Genomic DNA, 18,752 nt, shown 5'->3' on the forward strand with positions numbered 1-18,752 from the left:
ATAGGTAACAAAAGAAACTGAGAAAAATTACAATGATAAATAAATTAATAAAGTCAGGATATCTATGGCATCAAAAAACACTCCACTCTAGGTTATTTGCAGATGTATTTTTTTTTTTTTTAAATACTTGATCATTTATTTTGATATATTTGAGTCTTTAAGATATACAATCTTTCTCTAGTACATGGCATAAAATCAATGTTTATTAAATATGTTACTATGCATAACTTTTTTGTACTGTATTTGTATTTAATTTACTTTTATAGGGAAATTTTTGTTAGAGCTTGGAGGAAACAATGCTTTAATAGGTAAGATGTTTTTCACTTTCTGATTTGCAGATTAAGTACACACATATGTAGAGTAATCATCGATGAAACAGGTATTCAACAACATAGGTTCTAAAAATAGACATCAAGAAGTATTTTTGTAACCAGAAGTTTTGACCCCAAAGCATACTTAGATGATTAACATATTTATTAGTTACATTACTTTGAATATTATATTATTATTTTCTCTAAAGAACTCGACCCTTTGCGATTGGGCCAGACAGTGAAAGAGAGCTCACTTCCTTTCACATGTTGAGCGAGTGGTTGGAAAACTATAATTCTATATTGTACAAATTTTTCGGCAAATTGAATTCTCAAAATTGACAATCAGCATTGCTGTCATTAGGGAATTGTCATTAAGAACCTACAGACCAACAATTATTTCTAGTTTATCCTGCACAATGACGATCACTAAGACGCTTGATGAACATAAATAGTGCAGGGATACAGGCGACCCCCTCTATCTGGTAAATGACGTCATAAAGGCGCATATAATTGACAAGTTTTTTCCGGTGACAGATGAACTCGAAAGTGGTCTATTGCCTTAGGTTGGAGATATAACTGCTCAACTTAAAAACTATGGAGAGCCATTGAAAAAATACAAAATAAAAACAGACCAGGTATTTAATATTTAATATTATAGCTAACTGAGCTTGCACCGTAAGCAAAAATGATACATCAGCAGTATGCAATGAATAATATTTCAGTACGCTAAGGGAGGACATCAAAAGTTCAATGAAGGATAAAAAACTTAATTCACATAGTTTTTTCACTGACCCCCACTCTCCCCCTCTTAACTTAATTTGGGAAAAAAATGATTGACCAATAGGGATATATGTAAAATCGATTTTAGATTAACAAAACTTGCAGCAATGTTGACCCCCGACCCCAAACTATTTGATTTAAGTTTTTTATCCTACATCTATCTTTTGATGTCTTCCCTTAAATGCAGGTAGTGTATGTGCACAAGAAATGATGTACATCTTCTATTTCAGTAAATGATGATGCTGATATTGACATGCTTGTGAGAGCTGCAGTATTTGCTTGTGCTGGAACAGCTGGACAGCGATGTACCACAACTAGACGTCTGGTAAGATAATAGTCTTATTGTCAACTTGATTTTAATGTGACATCTGGATATTTTGCTATATCTTTGAATTTTACTCCTAAGCTGAAAGTGATTTTCACATGATTTTAAGTGGTTATATAGTAATAGATGGGTGAAAGTTATTTAGAAATTCTAATGATATGAAAATTTGCACCGGTTCAAGAGTTCACCATGCCATGTCATACAACATCTTTGTATTTACCACATGCCATTTGATCAGTTGTTCACTGCAAATGCTGCAATAGAGAAATTGACCAACACTTTGCAGCTAGTAGTTTAAAAGGTGGGTTTGGTAAAACATTACTATTCACAAATTCTTTAAAAAGAATGTCAGTTTTTTGTATTTAATCTTTTAAAACAAAAAAGTAACAAAGTTATAAATCTCATTAATATTAATGCATCATGCTGTGTTATTGCAAGGATTACAAATTGTATTTTACATTTTAAGTTTGTTTACATATTTGTTGCTAGATCCTCCACGAGAAAGTCCATGATGAGGTTGTAGAGAGACTGAAGAAAGCATATGCTCAGATTAAAATTGGCGATCCTTTAGAGCGTAAGTAACAACTATCATCAAAGACAAGTGCAAATAAATAATGAAACTTTAGACATTTCTGCATCTTATGGTATCTATTTTATAAAAATTGCTAATCAAGTTACTTGGTAATCATTTTTTGAAAAATAACAATTTTAGTTGAAATGATAGGACATTTTTTGATTGGGAACTCACTTTTGTCAAACGACTGTAGATGTGTTGATAATCTATTAGTTCAATCGGATAATTAGGCTTTGTCTTCATACATTATGATAGCATTAATTAAGTGAAATACGAAGAATGCTAATATGCCAAGCTTTTTAAAAATTACTCTAAAGAGTTGTGTGAGATATTGTATTGAAAACTTTCTATGTCAGAACCAGTTTCATTAATGATTTTCGACAATAAGGAAAGAAACTTTTGTAACAACTGCAAAAAGATGTGTTCTTTATATATGACATCATCAGGCATGTTCGACTTTGTTGATACTTCACAATAGGATTTCAGAAAACAGTATAACATTTAACATCAGAATGGAATTTTGCTCAGTGATGAACTGAGATTATGAAAAATCAACAAGTCAAAAGTATAAATCTGCTAAGAATTAAAGAAATGAGGATTTCTTGTGATGAATTATTGAAGAAAAATCAATTGATTACACAGTCTTAAGATAAGATAAGATAATTTTATTAACCAATCATGGTGCCCAAAATTTGAGCTATACACTCAATTCTAACATGACGTCCTTCAAACGCTTTTGAGTACACACCCGTGGTAAAATATGAATATATTGCTAGGGCTGTTCCTATTGTACCCCCACGTCATATGTATTTTAATGAATGAGCTAACAGATGTCATAGAACAACGACGTCAGAATATAAGCATTTTACGGGAAAATACACACTTGTGAAACCGATAATCATCACAACAAGAAAACGTAAACAAACGATGCTAAAATGTGATATACGTCTGGCGTATTAAATTATAATCCTGGTACCTTTGATAACTATATAAGCCAAAAAAAAATTTAAACATATAAGACATTTGAGTAAATTATCATTAAATTCATCCAAAACTATCTAAATACATTATTGTAAACAGTTTAAGCATGTCACTTATTCAGTTTGTTCCATTCTTTTACGCGAATTGAATGGTGCGTTTATTTATGGGAACCGCAAATATCAGCCTCCATCTAGACCGCTTTGATCCAAAAGAATTTCTGTACTTGTCCTATTAGAATCTAAATAATTCATGGGGGCTTGAATATATCTATATTTTACCACGGGTTGTCCCTTTATGCCGATATTTTACCACTCGGTATCGCTCAGGGTAAAATATTTGTCATAAAGGGCCAACTCGTGGTAAAATCACGATATATTCAAGCCCCCATGAATTATTTCTTAAATGAATTACAAAATAAAGCACTGATAATGATTAGAATGATTAAAGTACATTTAGATTAAAAATACAAACATGAATACACATCCACACTAAGTAACCTGATTATAAACAAAGTTATTGACAAAAAATAGTTATTATGGGTACAACTGTGACCTGGAGAAATTACATAATTTTTATAGTTCTAGGTCTATGGGAGACAACTCCTGATCGATTTTGTTACCCATATATATGTTACAGTAAATAGGTGAAATTAGGAATTACACGTAATTACTAAGCATTTCAGTAAATACCTGTAATTACTAGCCAATTTAGTAATTACATGTATTTACTAGTTGTTTCAGTGATTACCAGTAATCACTGATATTTTTTGTCATTTTTACAGCTATTTACTAACTTGATATTTTTGTTATAAAATTAAAAACATAATTCAAGATACCAAATAAGAAAGTAAAGGAATAGGGATTTTAAGGGAGCTTACTCAAGGATGTAGGAATATAAGGCACATCAAAAGTGCATACTCTTTAGTGTTTGTGAATTGAAACTGGAAAATAGTTGTTTTATAGGTTTTAAAACTCTGTAAATATATGCATGCAAGACAATGATATCTATCTAAAATTGATTTTCATAATTATGTTAAACTAAAATCTCCATCATGCACTGTGGTTTAAAACTTCAAAATAACTTTTTCCAAATATCCTGGATTTCTACGAAACATGGACAGAATCAAAATTTTTATGATCATGAGTTAATATCCAAAAATAATTACATTAGATGTATGTTTCATCACAATACTTTATTCTGATTGGCTAACTGCACACCACGCTTTATTCATAAGACAATTGCATCACTCAATGAAGCTTTTCATTCATGATAACACAGGGTCCCACAATAAAGTGCGCATGTGAATTAAATAAAACAATTATAAAATTCGTGTTTTCATGATTATAGCTAAGAAATGTAATTATAAGCATTGAATGCTTCTTCTTGTAACTTCATAGGGTTGTAAAAACGTTGACCCTGCGCACATTTTTAGTATAAAGCAATTCCCCGCTTCATACGAAATGTACTTCGGTCAACGCTTTTACACCCCAATGAAGTTACAAAAAGAAGCATTCAATTCTTAAGTAAAGTTTGTAAAAAGAATCCTTTTTTTTTGTATATAACTTATAAATGGACTTGAGTTTTTTTTCCCATTTATCATTTCATACACTATGCAGTTAAAGTTTTAAAACATTAGGTTTTATAAACCATCCTGGATTTTTACCCAATTTTAACAGAAGCTTCTTACAGTACTAGTCAAAAGATAGTATCTAGAGGAAAATTTTAATATTTTTTACTCACTTTTGTTTAGCCTGCGATTAACAGCAAAAGTAGGCTATTTGTTCTGCAAAACCCTTACAATTTTAAAAGCTTAATACATTGATAACTCATCTCCAGCTAGAGGTTGAATTGAAGGTCACATGAATACGTATTCAATGAGGTCCAAATATTCACTCGCAAGTGCACAACTCATCAACCTTGTTTCTCAGCTATTTTAACAAAATATAACCAGATTGGCTGCTAACAGTGAATTATAATTTCACTATATCATTTTTATTAATGATTTAACAACAAAAAAATATATATATTTTTTTATATCTCGAAGCTAATGCACATAACAGTTCGTTTCAGTTCTTAATCTACATAACGTTATCTTATCTGTATAAGGTAGTAAGTCTAAATATTCTTAAAATTCAAAGTTTTCTTTAAAAAATTAAAACATAATGCTTTAGGAGAATTTTCCATTTCAGATGTCCATGTCTGCTGAAATTGGTCAAAAATTATCTGTATAATGCTCAACTTGAACCATTTTGGATTGAAACTTAAAATGCTCGGGTTTAACCAAATATTTGAAAGTTCATATTTATTCGAGTATTTTTTTTATTGAAATCAACCATTCAAAATTTACTGTACTATACTAACTGATATTTTAGTTAGTATTACCATAACTTTTGATCACCTGACCATAATACAACATTTTTTTAGCAGTCAGTAAATAGGTGTAAAAATTCATTTTAAAATTAGTAATTACTGGTAATAACTGGGACGTTTCAGGAATTACTTGTATTAACTAAGTGACTCGGGGATTACCTGTAATTCCTAAATTTTAGTAATTACATGTAATTCCTAATTTCACCTATTTACTGTAACATATATATATATATTTTTTTTTTTTTTTTTTTTTCAAACATCAATGATATTTTCTATGATTTTCTTTCGTTCTTAAAAAAAGAAATGCAAAAAATTAGATAAGTTTGAAGTTACAAACAAATCTTCAGAAGAAAGAATCCAAACAAATTTCATTTCATCAGATAAACTTGATTTTTTTTTTAATTTAGAATTTGAAATAGACAAAGGTTGAGATGTAGTATCTTTTAGAACAGGACATTTTAAAAGAAAATGTAGTTCTCCTTCAACTGCGTTCTTACATAGCTTTCTCTTTCTGTCTTCAGCTTTAATTCCAATATACTGCCCTCTTTCGATTTCAAAATCATGACAGCTATTTCTAAATCTTGTAATTATTTGCCTGTCTTTTTTTTGAATTCATTTTTAAACATGGTTCAAACATATTTAATTTTTTTTAATTTCTGTAAGTTCTTAATTTATTGCCAGATTGTATATTAGTACACTTCCCAGTATTGTTTTCTAAACTAGCTTACGAGCCTTCTTAAGTATTATATAGGGATATATAGACATATAGAGACACAAAACATTGAATTCTGACAGCATGATGACTTTTTTATTTGGGGGGGGTTAGGCATTGACATTGCAAAGAAATTTATGGTCCACTGCATAGTCAAATATAAAGGTTTTATTATGTAATTTTCAGCTGGTATCCTTTATGGTCCAATGCATAGTCAAATATGAAGGTTTTATTATGTAATTTTCAGCTGGTATCCTTTATGGTCCAATGCATAGTCAAATATAAAGGTTTTATTATGTAATTTTCAGCTGGTACCCTTTATGGTCCAATGCATAGTCAAATATAAAGGTTTTATTATGTAATTTTCAGCTGGTACCTTTTATGGTCCAATGCATAGTCAAATATAAAGGTTTTATTATGTAATTTTCAGCTGGTACCCTTTATGGTCCAATGCATAGTCAAATATAAAGGTTTTATTATGTAATTTTCAGCTGGTACCCTTTATGGTCCAATGCATAGTCAACAAGGTGTAGATCTGTTTCTCCAGTCAGTAGAGGAAGCTAAAGCACAAGGTGGAAAGATTGAATGTGGAGGCAAGGTAACAATGTCTCTTTAATGTGGAGGCAAGGTAACAATGTCTCTTTTATTCTGTGGTACATGCTGCTTCCATGATCCTTTATTTTATGATTCTGTGAATACTAAAAAAAAAAATAAAGAATAGATAATGTCTGGTGCTAAAATATCAAGAATCAAGAATAATAAGTAAACAAAAAAAGAAAAGAGAGAAATGGCCTTAAAAATAAAAGCAAACAAAACTGATGGCAGAAAAAATAATTTTTATCAATAGTGTGATTACACCTCCATCTGTTTATTACATGTAATGGAATAAATTTAACACTTATTCGTCCTTTAGGACAGGTAGTATAGCAGTGTAAATGTAATTGTGAAGGTGATATTATTCTAATTTATATACAACTAAAGTGTTCTAGCTGCAATTTTCATAAACTATTTATCTTTTTCATTAGAGAAAGATAGGCTTTAAATGTCCAAGTTTTGGTATGCAATAATTTATATCATCTTATACACTTTTATATTTTATGGGTACAATTTAAACAAAATAATACCTGTTAGTTTTTAGTTTTTGAAAGCAGTTGCTTTTGTAAAAATAATCAGCTGTAAAGTTGACTAATGGATTTTGTTGATATTGATAGAATTGTTTTTAAATATGTTTTTAAGTTTTAGCAAAATTAAAGATAAATGTATTTTATCATTTTAAGGGAGATAATCCATTATTTCTTATTTGTTTAAAATTGTTGGTTTATAATTTTATAATTTGACTGTTCTCTCAGTTATTTATTCACTATTTACATAGACTCTAACCAAATTTAAGTATAATGATAGTAATTTCTAAGAACAACTTGAATACATCACTTTTTACTCTTTCCAGTCAAGATGCAATATGAGCTTATTGACATTTATTCCCTGGGGCTAGGTATAAAATGCAAATGTAGGCACAAGTTATTAAAGGAGGTTTGGGTGCTGCTTAAGGCCACCAGCACTTTTAAGGCATAACCATTAGTGGTTAAGAAACCTTTCCTTTCGAGGAAAACAGCATTTATAGATGCAAACTTGCAAATTTGGTGAACACAATAGCGAAAAATGTTCATTCAAATAATTGAAAATAATATAACAATAACATCTGTTCAACCAGAGACAAATGAAACAATAAACATAAACCTTCATCTTTAAAATATTTTACACAATCTACATACATTGCCCATTGTAGCCCTTTATTGTAAGAAAATTTCTGTTCAGCATTTTATTGTTCCTTTCCATTCTGATTGAGGCTAAGGTCAATGATAAAATGGGTTATTGACGCAGACTTTGGTAAAATTTTGCATACAACTTTTCTTGTCTGATTGAAACAACTGAAAATTCCCCAAAAAAGAACATTTAAATCTAATTTTCTGACATTTCAGAATTTGGTTCATTTTTATGTTTCTGAGTTTAGACTTTAGTGTGGTTTGCACTTTGCTGAACAGATATATATTATTGTTAAGTGTTAGCTGAACACCACCTCTTGGATACTGGATTTGCTTGCTGCATTGATGACCCATTGGTGCCCTTGGGCTCCTCTCTGCCCATTGGTCGGGTTGTTGTCTCTTTGACACCAGTAAAACCAATCTTAGTAGGAATTCTCCACAAGAAACTTATTGGATATTAACACCTGCTCATCAGGCCCACTAACTGATCATGATTATTTCAAGTAAATTCTATCTTAAGTTTTTGTAATCTATTAGAACTAATATAAAATCACTTAATATCATTTAGGGCCATTATAAAAGAAAGTGTGGTGTGTCATTTTCAACAGCATTTTGTATTTTTGATGATAGAAGCTTTCTAACTGTCTGAAACAGGAAAGCAGAATATAACATACATGACATATTGACTGTGTTATACATATGTATCTCCCTCATGCAAAGCTGATTCCTTTCAAGGATATGGCTATACTTTTTGGACCTTTTGGATTATAGCTTTTCATCTTTTATATAAGCTTTGGATTTCAAAAATTTTGGTCACAAGCATCACTGAAGAGACCAGAGTTGTCGAAATGGGCATCTGGTGCAAGAAATTGGTACCATTATTTTTATTATACATATTTAAGTCATTCTTAATATTCCAGCTAGATGATAATAGCTAGCCATAGTCAAGAAGCTGGATCTCCAAAAACTTATCTCTTACTGTTACGAAGTGAAGAGATAACTCTTACGTGCTTTGGATGATGTAAAATAATTTGTAATTGCCTTAATAGTTTTGTTTTTTACTGGTTCAATTAAAACTAATTGGTTGCTGTCAATTATTGGAAGTTGTTGATTTTATTTGGATAATCATATGTTCAGTTTATTAATGCATTTTGTTTTAGTAAGTTGGATTATTTCCAAATAAACTGTCAGCTTTTTTGCAAAATTGCAAAATTATTTACCGACTGATTCAAAGGGAAATAATCCATCCTAAGCCATTGGATGGTGTATTTACAATATGACTGTTTTAAAATGGTTTATTTACAAAGAATGTCAACCAAGTTAGATAAAATGGGATGATTTTCATATAATATTTGAATAAAGCATTATTTGCTCAACAGCACTATGAATCGAATGAACATTTACTTACAATCTTTTGTCATCGTTTTAAACTTTGTGTATGAAACCACTGAATTTCATTAAAACTTGTCCTAAATAATCCTTAAAGTATTTAACATTATTAAATTTAATCTTTTTGTCCCTTCCAATCATCAAATATGATTACCCCAGCTTAAGATAGAACTTATGTTTACCATTAATGGTTATCTTTATGATTTTAAATTTCATATAGAAGATAAATAAATCTGATAGAATTAAAAAAAAACAACAGCCAGATTTTTAATGTGTTCGTTCAAAAAGTAACAGTCTGAGATAAGACATGTTACCCTACCCAGACTCATTATTTTGACTCTGAGCTCAACAATCTTAGCTCTTACTCCTTCATTCTGATTTTAAACTCTTTGGTTTGACTTGGCGAAGGTAACTAGAACCCATGACCTCCCCGCTTGAAGCGAACAAGCTACCTCAAGACCACATAAGTTGTAAATTTTTGTAATGCCTTGGACAATCAGCTAGTTATTGGTTTATAAGTTTTATAATTTTCAAATGGATACTGTGTTTCATTTTGGGTAACATTCATTTTACAAAAGTTAAAAAAACGTCTATATAACTCCACAGATAGGGTTATCCATGTACACTCACATCCAGTTATGTATATTTTTATTTGAGTCTTGGACAGGTCATGCAGGTGCGGATATAGCCATTTCAAAAAGGTGAGGTTCCCAACCCAGGAGAAAGGGGGGTTCCAACTATATATCCCCATTCAAATACATTGATGCTCCAAAAAAGAGGGGGTTCCCCTCTGGATCCGCCACTGTCATACATTATTCAACTTTTAAATATTACGGGAGTATGTTTTGTTTAAGAATCGTAATGAAAGCCTCAACTTTTTATGTTAGCAGCAATCAGTACAACTAAACCTGAAATTTATCCAGGAAGTTTCTTGGGGATCCTAAAAACAAAACAAAGACTTCTATTGCATATTGATATATATGTAACTGCAAACATTATTTCTAACATTTTTTCTTACATATTATTGTATTGTTTGATTGCTTGCACTAAATACAGACACTATTTTATTGCAGAAAATTGAGAGAGAGGGCCATTTTGTTGAACCAACAATAGTAACTGGCCTAGCCCATGATGCACCAGTAGTTCTGAAAGAAACATTTGCTCCAATTGTGTACGCTCTTAAATGTAAAGTAAGTAGTATCCATTCTCCACACTAGTTTAATGAGTGTTTCTGTATACTATCTGTTCTGACATATAGAAATCAAAGTTAAAATCTGTCTCACACTTTATAGAAATAAGATATCGAATGATAGCAAATGAGCCTAATAACATGGATGTCAACAACTATAGTTCACTATACTGCATTCAACAATGAACAAAACCTTAATGGTATAGTTAGCTGTAAAAGGCCACAAAATAATTGTTAAAATGATTTCAATGAGAAAACTAATTTGTATCTTTACAAGTTTTCCATCAAGGTTAAACATCATTTGCATTTAATCTTTATATAAAAAGCTGCTTTAATTTTGAATTTATTGTTATTAAAACAATTGAAAAATATTAAAAGCTATATTAAACCCTAAATAAACTCATACTACAACAACCTGTTGATGGATAAGTTCGAGATCTATTGACAATAAGAGTAAATTAAATTTTTATATAAAACTTGAGCCAAATTTATTGATCAAACCTTACCTCTCAAACTCAACTTTTGAATTTAGAAAAATAATTATAAAACTTAGAATAAATAACCATTCATTATTAATTGAAAAAGGAAGGCATTTTAAAATTTCTCGTGGAGAGAGTTTTTGTAAAAAATGCAAAGTACTAGATGATGAGAAACATTTCTTAACCCTTTTGCCGATGAGTCCCGGTTTACTGGGATTCAGGCTTCAGACTGCTGACAATGAGTACCCTTTTACTGGGATCGGAATACATCTTTTATATTCCCAGCTCAAAACAGTGCAAACATGAGTTATCTTTCTTTGATGAATACATAGATGAAAGTGTAAACATGGCGCTTCCGTTTGTTGAAAACCGTGTCAAAATTAGAGGAAATTTATGGAATTTACAAGAATTATAAATGAGGGAATATTTTTTTTGAAAGAATATGGAAGAATTGAAGCCTAACTAGTATACTTTTTGACACAAAATGTCGTTTTATGTACAAAACACTTGGAATGGACATTGTTCAGTGTGAGGAATTTGTACAGCCTCATAAATTTTTTCAAAATTTTGCCGTTTTGGGTTAAAAAATTACGATTTAGGGTCAAAGAGCAGAATTTTGAGAATTTCACTTAAATAATGCCGAAAAATTGAAAATTTGAATATTTTATGAGGAAAAATTTATCAAAACATAAAAAAACCTGTGAACATGGTGTTAGTGAATGAAATAAATACACAAATAACTACAAACAAGTTTTTATTGCCATTTATTATGAAGATCTCCCACTTGAGTAAAAGTAGCCAGGGAAGCCAGCGTCTCAGAGTAGCTTCTGTCTGGGCAGCAATCGGTGAAAGGGTTAATAAATTGCTCTCACAATTCAAATATTAGATTAACATATTTTAATTGCATTAACAGAGAAAGCAATTCATTTGCTAATCTCACTGACAATGACAAATTTATATATATACTTAACCCATCAACACCAACACAAGTGAATAAACTAGTATCCTTTATAAAAAAAAAAGTCAATGGAACTGAGGACAGGGGACCCTTTAGTTTTTACCTGAATTTCTATATATATATTGAGTTACTTAGTTATTGTCTTTATTTGTTTTTATACGACTGCAAATTTTGAAAAAAATTTCGTCGTATAACGCTATCACGTTGGCGTCGTCGTCGTCGTCGTCCGAATACTTTTAGTTTTCGCACTCTAACTTTAGTAAAAGTGAATAGAAATCTATGAAATTTTAACACAAGGTTTATGACCATAAAAGGAAGGCTGGTATTGATTTTGGGAGTTTTGGTCCCAACATTTTAGGAATTAGGGGCCAAAAAGGGCCCAAATAAGCATTTTCTTGGTTTTCGCACTATAACTTTAGTTTAAGTGAATAGAAATCTATGAAATTTTGACACAAGGTTTATAACCACAAAATAAAGGTTGGGATTGATTTTGGGAGTTTTATTTTCAACAGTTTAGGAATTAGGGGCCAAAAAAGGGCCCAAATAAGCATTATTCTTGGTTTTCGCACAATAACTTTAGTTAAAGTAAATAGAAATCAATGAAATTTAAACACAATGTTTATGACCACAAAAGGAAGGTTGGTATTGATTTTGGGAGTTTCGGTCCCAACAGTTTAGGAATTAGGGGCCAAAAAGGGACCCAAATAAGCATTTTTCTTGGTTTTCGCACCATAGCGTTAGTATAAGTGAATAGAAATCTATGAAATTTAAACACAAGGTTTATGACTATAAAAGGAAGGTTGGTATTGATTTTGGAAGTTTTGGTCCCAACAGTTAAGGAAAAAGGGGCCCAAAGGGTCCAAAATTAAACTTTGTTTGATTTCATCAAAATTGAATAATTGGGGTTCTTTAATATGCCGAATCTAACTGTGTATGTAGATTCTTAATTTTTGGTCCCTTTTTCAAATTGGTCTACATTAAGGTCCAAAGGGTCCAAAATTAAACTTAGTTTGATTTTAACAAAAATTGAAACCTTGGGGTTCTTTGATATGCTGAATCTAAAAATGTACTTAGATTTTTGATTATTGGCCCAGTTTTCAAGTTGGCCCAAATCGGGGTAAAATTAAACATTGTTTGATTTCATCAAAAATTGAATAATTGGGGTTCTTTGATATGCCAAATCTTACTGTGTATGTAGATTCTTAATTTTTGGTCCAGTTTTAAAATTGGTCTAAATTAAAGTGCAAAGGGTCCAAAATTAAACTAAGTTTGATTTTAACAAAAAATAAATTCTTGGGCCTCTTTGATATGCTGAATCTAAACATGTACTTAGATTTTTGATTATGGGCCCAGTTTTCAAGTTGGTCCAAATCAGGATCTAAAATTATTATATTAAGTATTTTGCAATAGCAGGTCTTTTCAATTGCACAGTATTGTGCAATGGCAAGAAATATCTAATTTCACAATATTGTGAAATAGCAAATTTTTTTTTAATTAAGAGTTATCTTTCTTTGTCCAGTATAGTAAGCAAGAAATATCTGCAAGAATTTTTTTTAATTGGAGTTATCTTTCTTTGTCCAGAATCAACTTAAATCTTTGTCATATACAATATACAATGTATATTCACTTTTTACTACCAACTGATAAATTTAAATAATCTTTACCATTCAGTGATAACAAGCAGTTTTTTTACATCGTGTATTTAAATGAGTAGTAATTGTTGCAAACTCCATTAGAATATTTTAATTGAAATTAGTTTTGGAATAAGGGAAAGGGGGATGTGAATAAAAAATTTGGTTAAATTTTTCTCATTTGAAATTTCATAAATAAAAAGAAAATTTCTTCAAACATTTTTTTGAGAGGATTAATATTCAACAGCATAGTGAATTGCTCTAAGAGAAAACAAAAATTTTAAGTTCATTTGAATACATTCATTCTGTGTCAGAAACCTATGCTGTGTCAACTATTTAATCACAATCCAAATTTAGAGCGGAATCCAGCTTGAATGTTGTGTCCATACTTGCCCCAACCGTTCAGGGTTCAACCTCTGCGGTCGTATAAAGCTACGCCCTGCGGAGCATCTGGTTGTTGTTGTTATATGTCACTAACTGTAAAGTTTATATGGCAATAACACTTTGAATTGAATTGAAAAAAAAATTGAATTGAATTGTTATTGTTGATTTATACATGTAGTTCAATTTGTTATCAACAGAAAAAATGATTTATGTTTATTCAGCAGAAGAAGGATAATTTAAAAGGATGACATTAAGTTTACTTCTGCATCACTTAGATCATGTAACTTGACAGTAATACATTGATATGTTGTAAAAAAAACCACCACAAAATAGACAAAATTCAAAAGAAAATAAGTTTAAATCTTAATCATAGATTCAACATGATTACATTGATTAAATGGTTCTACACTATAAACTATTTAAAAAAAAAATTCAATAAAAGGATATAAGAGGTATAAGCCTATGAGATAGAAACCACAAGACAAAAGTAACCAAGATATATAAAGGGGTATCTACAGTCTAAAAAAATATAATGGTACCTATGCAATATATCAAGCTGTAGATTTGCATTGGTCAATTAAAGTTGTGAATTTGTTTTGATTGATAAAGTATATTCTTCCCCCTTCTTAAAAAGTAAACAACACATTTCTCTGATGGTACAAGTATGAAAGAGATAACAAATGCATTCTTCAATTTCTAAAACTTTTCAGAATGTGGATGAGGCAATTAAATTTAACAACGAAGTGAAACAAGGATTGACCAGCAGTCTATTTACAAAAGATATTAGTAATATATTCAAATGGATTGGGTAAGAAAAGTTTACATATTTTATGTAGTGAAAAAGTTTAAGATGAAAATGTACTGTTATGTTTTTGACCTGTTCTGTTATTGGTATCAAAACTTTGAGTGGGTTCAGGATTAGAAAAAAAAAGTTTGAGGAAGACAATCATTTATTTATAGATTATTGGTACAGCGAAAGCGAGAAAAGCAATTGAGTTGAGATGACCAATGATAATCTGTTTATTGCTATATTACCTATGAGGACATGGTCAATTTCATTAGCAACGCCACATGCCCCTTTAGTATCTAGCAATAATTTTCATATTCATCAAGATTAAAGAAAAATTTCGTAAAATAGTGATAACAATGGTTATTCAAATGTTTTCTTATGATGCATGAATATGGATGAACTAAGCTGGGTAACAGGATTATTTATTACAAAAACTGATGCATGGGAAAATAACAATCTTAATTTTAATGTTTGTCGTCTGTATTACCGTACTGTGAATTTATGGGATAAAAAATATGTATAAATGTTAAATTTTTGCATGTTATGCTGCATTCACAGGTTATTTGAATTCTATTCGCATCAACTAATTTGAATTAGTTTGATACGCATTGAAATGTTTTACGTCCGAACGTAAATTTTTATACAAATTCCCTTTACTGTCCATAGCATTAACTTTTAATTTGCATTATAAATAAATGAACAGCTTCAATTAATCTTAATCATTACTGTCATTTACCAAGTATTCAGTCTTTCATAAGTTACTAGTTATTTTTCAGTCTTTCATCAGTTTATTGTTATTTTTCAGTCCTAAAGGTTCAGACTGTGGTATTGTTAATGTAAACATTCCTACCAGTGGAGCAGAAATAGGCGGGGCATTCGGTAAGAATTGGTCTAAAAGAAAACAAACATTTGAAATGTTTTAGTTAGATATATTCACAGAGATTATACTTATATCTATAAAACTGAGAATGGAAATGGGGAATGTGTCAAAGATACAACCACCCGTCAAAGGACAGAAAACCACTGAAGTCTTCATTGGGTCTTCAATGCAGCGAGAAACTCAGGAGTCGTGCTTCAGCTGGCCCCTAAACAAAAATGTATAGTAGTCCAATAATAATTGACACCATACTTAACTCTAAAATATACACAAAAAACAAAACTATCTTTGTTATAACTTTTATTGGTTTAAAGTCAACTTTTGATATTAGAAAAAAACAATATAAAAACTTCTACTCAATGTTTAATTGCATTCATTAGAAGGATATCATAGACTAAGAATGCTGACATTTCAGACTTTTGATGATTCATTGCATGTTGATGGACATTGTGTCCAAATACAAATATTTGGCTTTAAGCTCCAATTTGTTGCCTTGATCTGACCTGTTGAAAGACGATCTCAAGGGAAGGAGATTGAAATGAGATGGTATATATTTGGTAGACTGATTCCTTGTTATTCCTCTACCAAAGAACATACCAAGGAAGTCAAAAGCGACTTTAGGTTTGCACTTTTTCTGACCACAATTTAGTCTGCAAATCAATTTTTCACATTTTCTCATTCTTTTTATTTGACACCCTGATCATGACAATATACAGATGTAGCTAAAAAAGTTATCATCTGTTTGGTCAATTGGTATACAGTGTATTAGAGGTTTCCAAAAAAGACAATTGTCACAAATGATCAACAGTAACTAAAACACTGTTTATTATGTAAGTACTAACACTATTTTGTCAGGTGGTAAGATTTAATTTTCAATTTGATATGACCTTAAAATATTATCATTAAAACAAAGAATCAATTTACATGAATAATAATCAAAATAATATGCACAATAAAATAGTCATAACTTTATTTTATAGGTGGAGAAAAGCATACAGGAGGGGGCAGGGAATCTGGCAGTGATGCTTGGAAACAGTATATGAGAAGGTCGACTTGGTATGTATCTAACATAGTGGTGAAGATTCATTTACAAACGATTTCATTGAGAGTGTAGACAATGGTAATATCTTTGGTTAGCTTGCTTGCTAGCTGAATTGTGAAGTCATAATTGGGTAAGGTATATTCTTAGTCTACTCTTAAAGGAGGGTAACTTAACCTTACATAATATAAACTTCTCGTTTCAACTAGCAAGCAAATTAACCAAAGATATTACCATTGCCAACACACTCAATGAAATCGACTGTAACATTACTTCATAAAAATTTTACCTGTTGGTTATTAATTAAGTTTTTGAAATAATTGTTTGAACTAATACTTCAATAATTAAATCATTGAAATTGTGATCTGCACTGTTGAATTTGGTAACATTACTGTAAATTAAGAAAATATTTCAAAGTTTTTATTAATTTGAATAATGCAACTGGGTGAGTATCCCAAATATAAAGACTCACATTCTGATATAATTACATTAGATGTATGTTTCATTATAATACATTATTCTGATTGGCTAACTGCACATCACATGTTACTCCGTAAACAATTGCATGAGACAATAACATTTATCATGCATGATGACACGAGGTCCCACAATAAAGTGCACAGGTGAATTAAATAAAACTGGATAAATATGTTTTCATGATCCTAGCTAATAAATGTAATTATAAGTATTGAATGCTTCTTTTTGTAACTTTATAGGGTTGTAAAAGCGTTCATTCAAAATGTACTTCGGTCAACGCTTTTACACCCCAACAAATTTACAAAAAGAAGCATTCAATTCTTAAATAAAATACATATATCTGTATGCAGATTTTTCTGAAATGTAGAAGAATTGATCACTGATTGTTGTCATTTTTTAATGCTCCATTCATGGGCATTATGTTTACTTGTCTGTGCATCCTTCTGTTTGTTCGTCCGTCCGTCCCGCTTCAGGTTTAAGTTTTTGGTCGAGTTAAGTGAAAGTTTTGGGTCGAGGTAGGTTAAAGCTTTTGGTGGAGGTAGTTTTTGATGAAGTTAAAGTCCAATCAACTTGAAACTTAGTACACATGGTCCTTATGATATGATCATTCTCATTTTAATGCCAAATTAGAGATTTTACTCCATATTCATGGTCCATTGAGCATAGAAAATGATAGTGCGAATAGGGCATTTGTGTACTTAGGACACATTCTTGTTATCCCAATGATAAATGCACACAATAATTTCTGAATTAACAGTTTTATATGTGATGCAGAAAGCAAGTGAACTAAAAAAATATTGTTCAGTGCTTACCAATGCATGTTGAGAACTCATACATTGTGTAACTGTTAAAAAGTGGAATGTATTTGCTACATTTATGTGAATGTTTTAGTGGAGAAATTCACTTAAGATAAAAAAAAAAATCCCTATGAACATCAGATCTATTTTGCATTAAAATTTACCATAAGGGATTGTCTGCCAAAAAATAACAAAGTAACAATATTCTTTACCACAAAATAACTCAAATTAATATTTTATGGTGCAATTAGATATTTTTTATCTGATTGTTAAATTAAGTCAAATCTTAAAAAAATGTTTTTAATTTTTACTTGCTTTTATTTACAGCACAATAAACTACAGTAAAGAATTGCCATTAGCTCAGGGTATCAAGTTTGAGTGAAGTTAGCTTACCAAGATATTTGACAACAGATACAGATATATATATTGTTTGAAGAACACTTGAAGATATTTTGTTTGTTATGAAATTGTTAGACATGAAAGAATGGTTGTTTTAAGAGAATGTTGATAGTGCTGATGATGAAAGGGAAAACATATATTTATTGTTCAATCAATCACAGAGAATGAAAAATATCAGCATTTGTACTCATTTTGCTCTCATCAGGGTTAGAGATATGTACTAAACAGTAAGTGAAAAAGAGATTTGTGATATTTTAAAGTTTCGATATCTGTATATTGTCATTTGTATAGCTTTTGATAAGTTATCAAAGTTTTTTGGAAATATATTATTATAAAATGCATAATATTTTGATTAATCTCCACTGCAGTTGACTGATTGATGCTGAATTTTCATAATTTTTTTTCATGTATTTTTGCTAAAAATGTATACAACATTGTAAATGACAACCACAAATATTTGGAGTATTTTGAAATAAAACAAATCAAAATATTGTCTTCTTATCATGCTACTTATCTTGCTACAACAA

The 18,752-nt window shown here is 30.3% G+C and overlaps 1 protein-coding gene across 1 annotated transcript in view; it reads left to right on the forward strand.

The window, feature by feature from the left end:
- The window catches only part of LOC134715791 (alpha-aminoadipic semialdehyde dehydrogenase-like), a 184,457-nt gene extending 166,137 nt beyond the window's left edge, over window positions 1-18,320 (forward strand). The window contains exons 12-20 of the mRNA XM_063578238.1: window positions 267-308; window positions 1,322-1,416; window positions 1,906-1,990; window positions 6,545-6,651; window positions 10,279-10,395; window positions 14,557-14,654; window positions 15,442-15,515; window positions 16,494-16,569; window positions 18,154-18,320. Of these exons, the coding sequence (XP_063434308.1) occupies window positions 267-308; window positions 1,322-1,416; window positions 1,906-1,990; window positions 6,545-6,651; window positions 10,279-10,395; window positions 14,557-14,654; window positions 15,442-15,515; window positions 16,494-16,569; window positions 18,154-18,208 (749 nt within the window). The 3' untranslated portion in view covers window positions 18,209-18,320. The remainder of the gene's footprint in view (window positions 1-266; window positions 309-1,321; window positions 1,417-1,905; window positions 1,991-6,544; window positions 6,652-10,278; window positions 10,396-14,556; window positions 14,655-15,441; window positions 15,516-16,493; window positions 16,570-18,153) is intronic.
- The last annotated feature ends 432 nt before the right edge of the window (window positions 18,321-18,752 follow it).

This window comes from Mytilus trossulus, chromosome 4 (genome assembly GCF_036588685.1).
Source record: "Mytilus trossulus isolate FHL-02 chromosome 4, PNRI_Mtr1.1.1.hap1, whole genome shotgun sequence".
NCBI lineage: Eukaryota > Metazoa > Mollusca > Bivalvia > Mytilida > Mytilidae > Mytilus > Mytilus trossulus.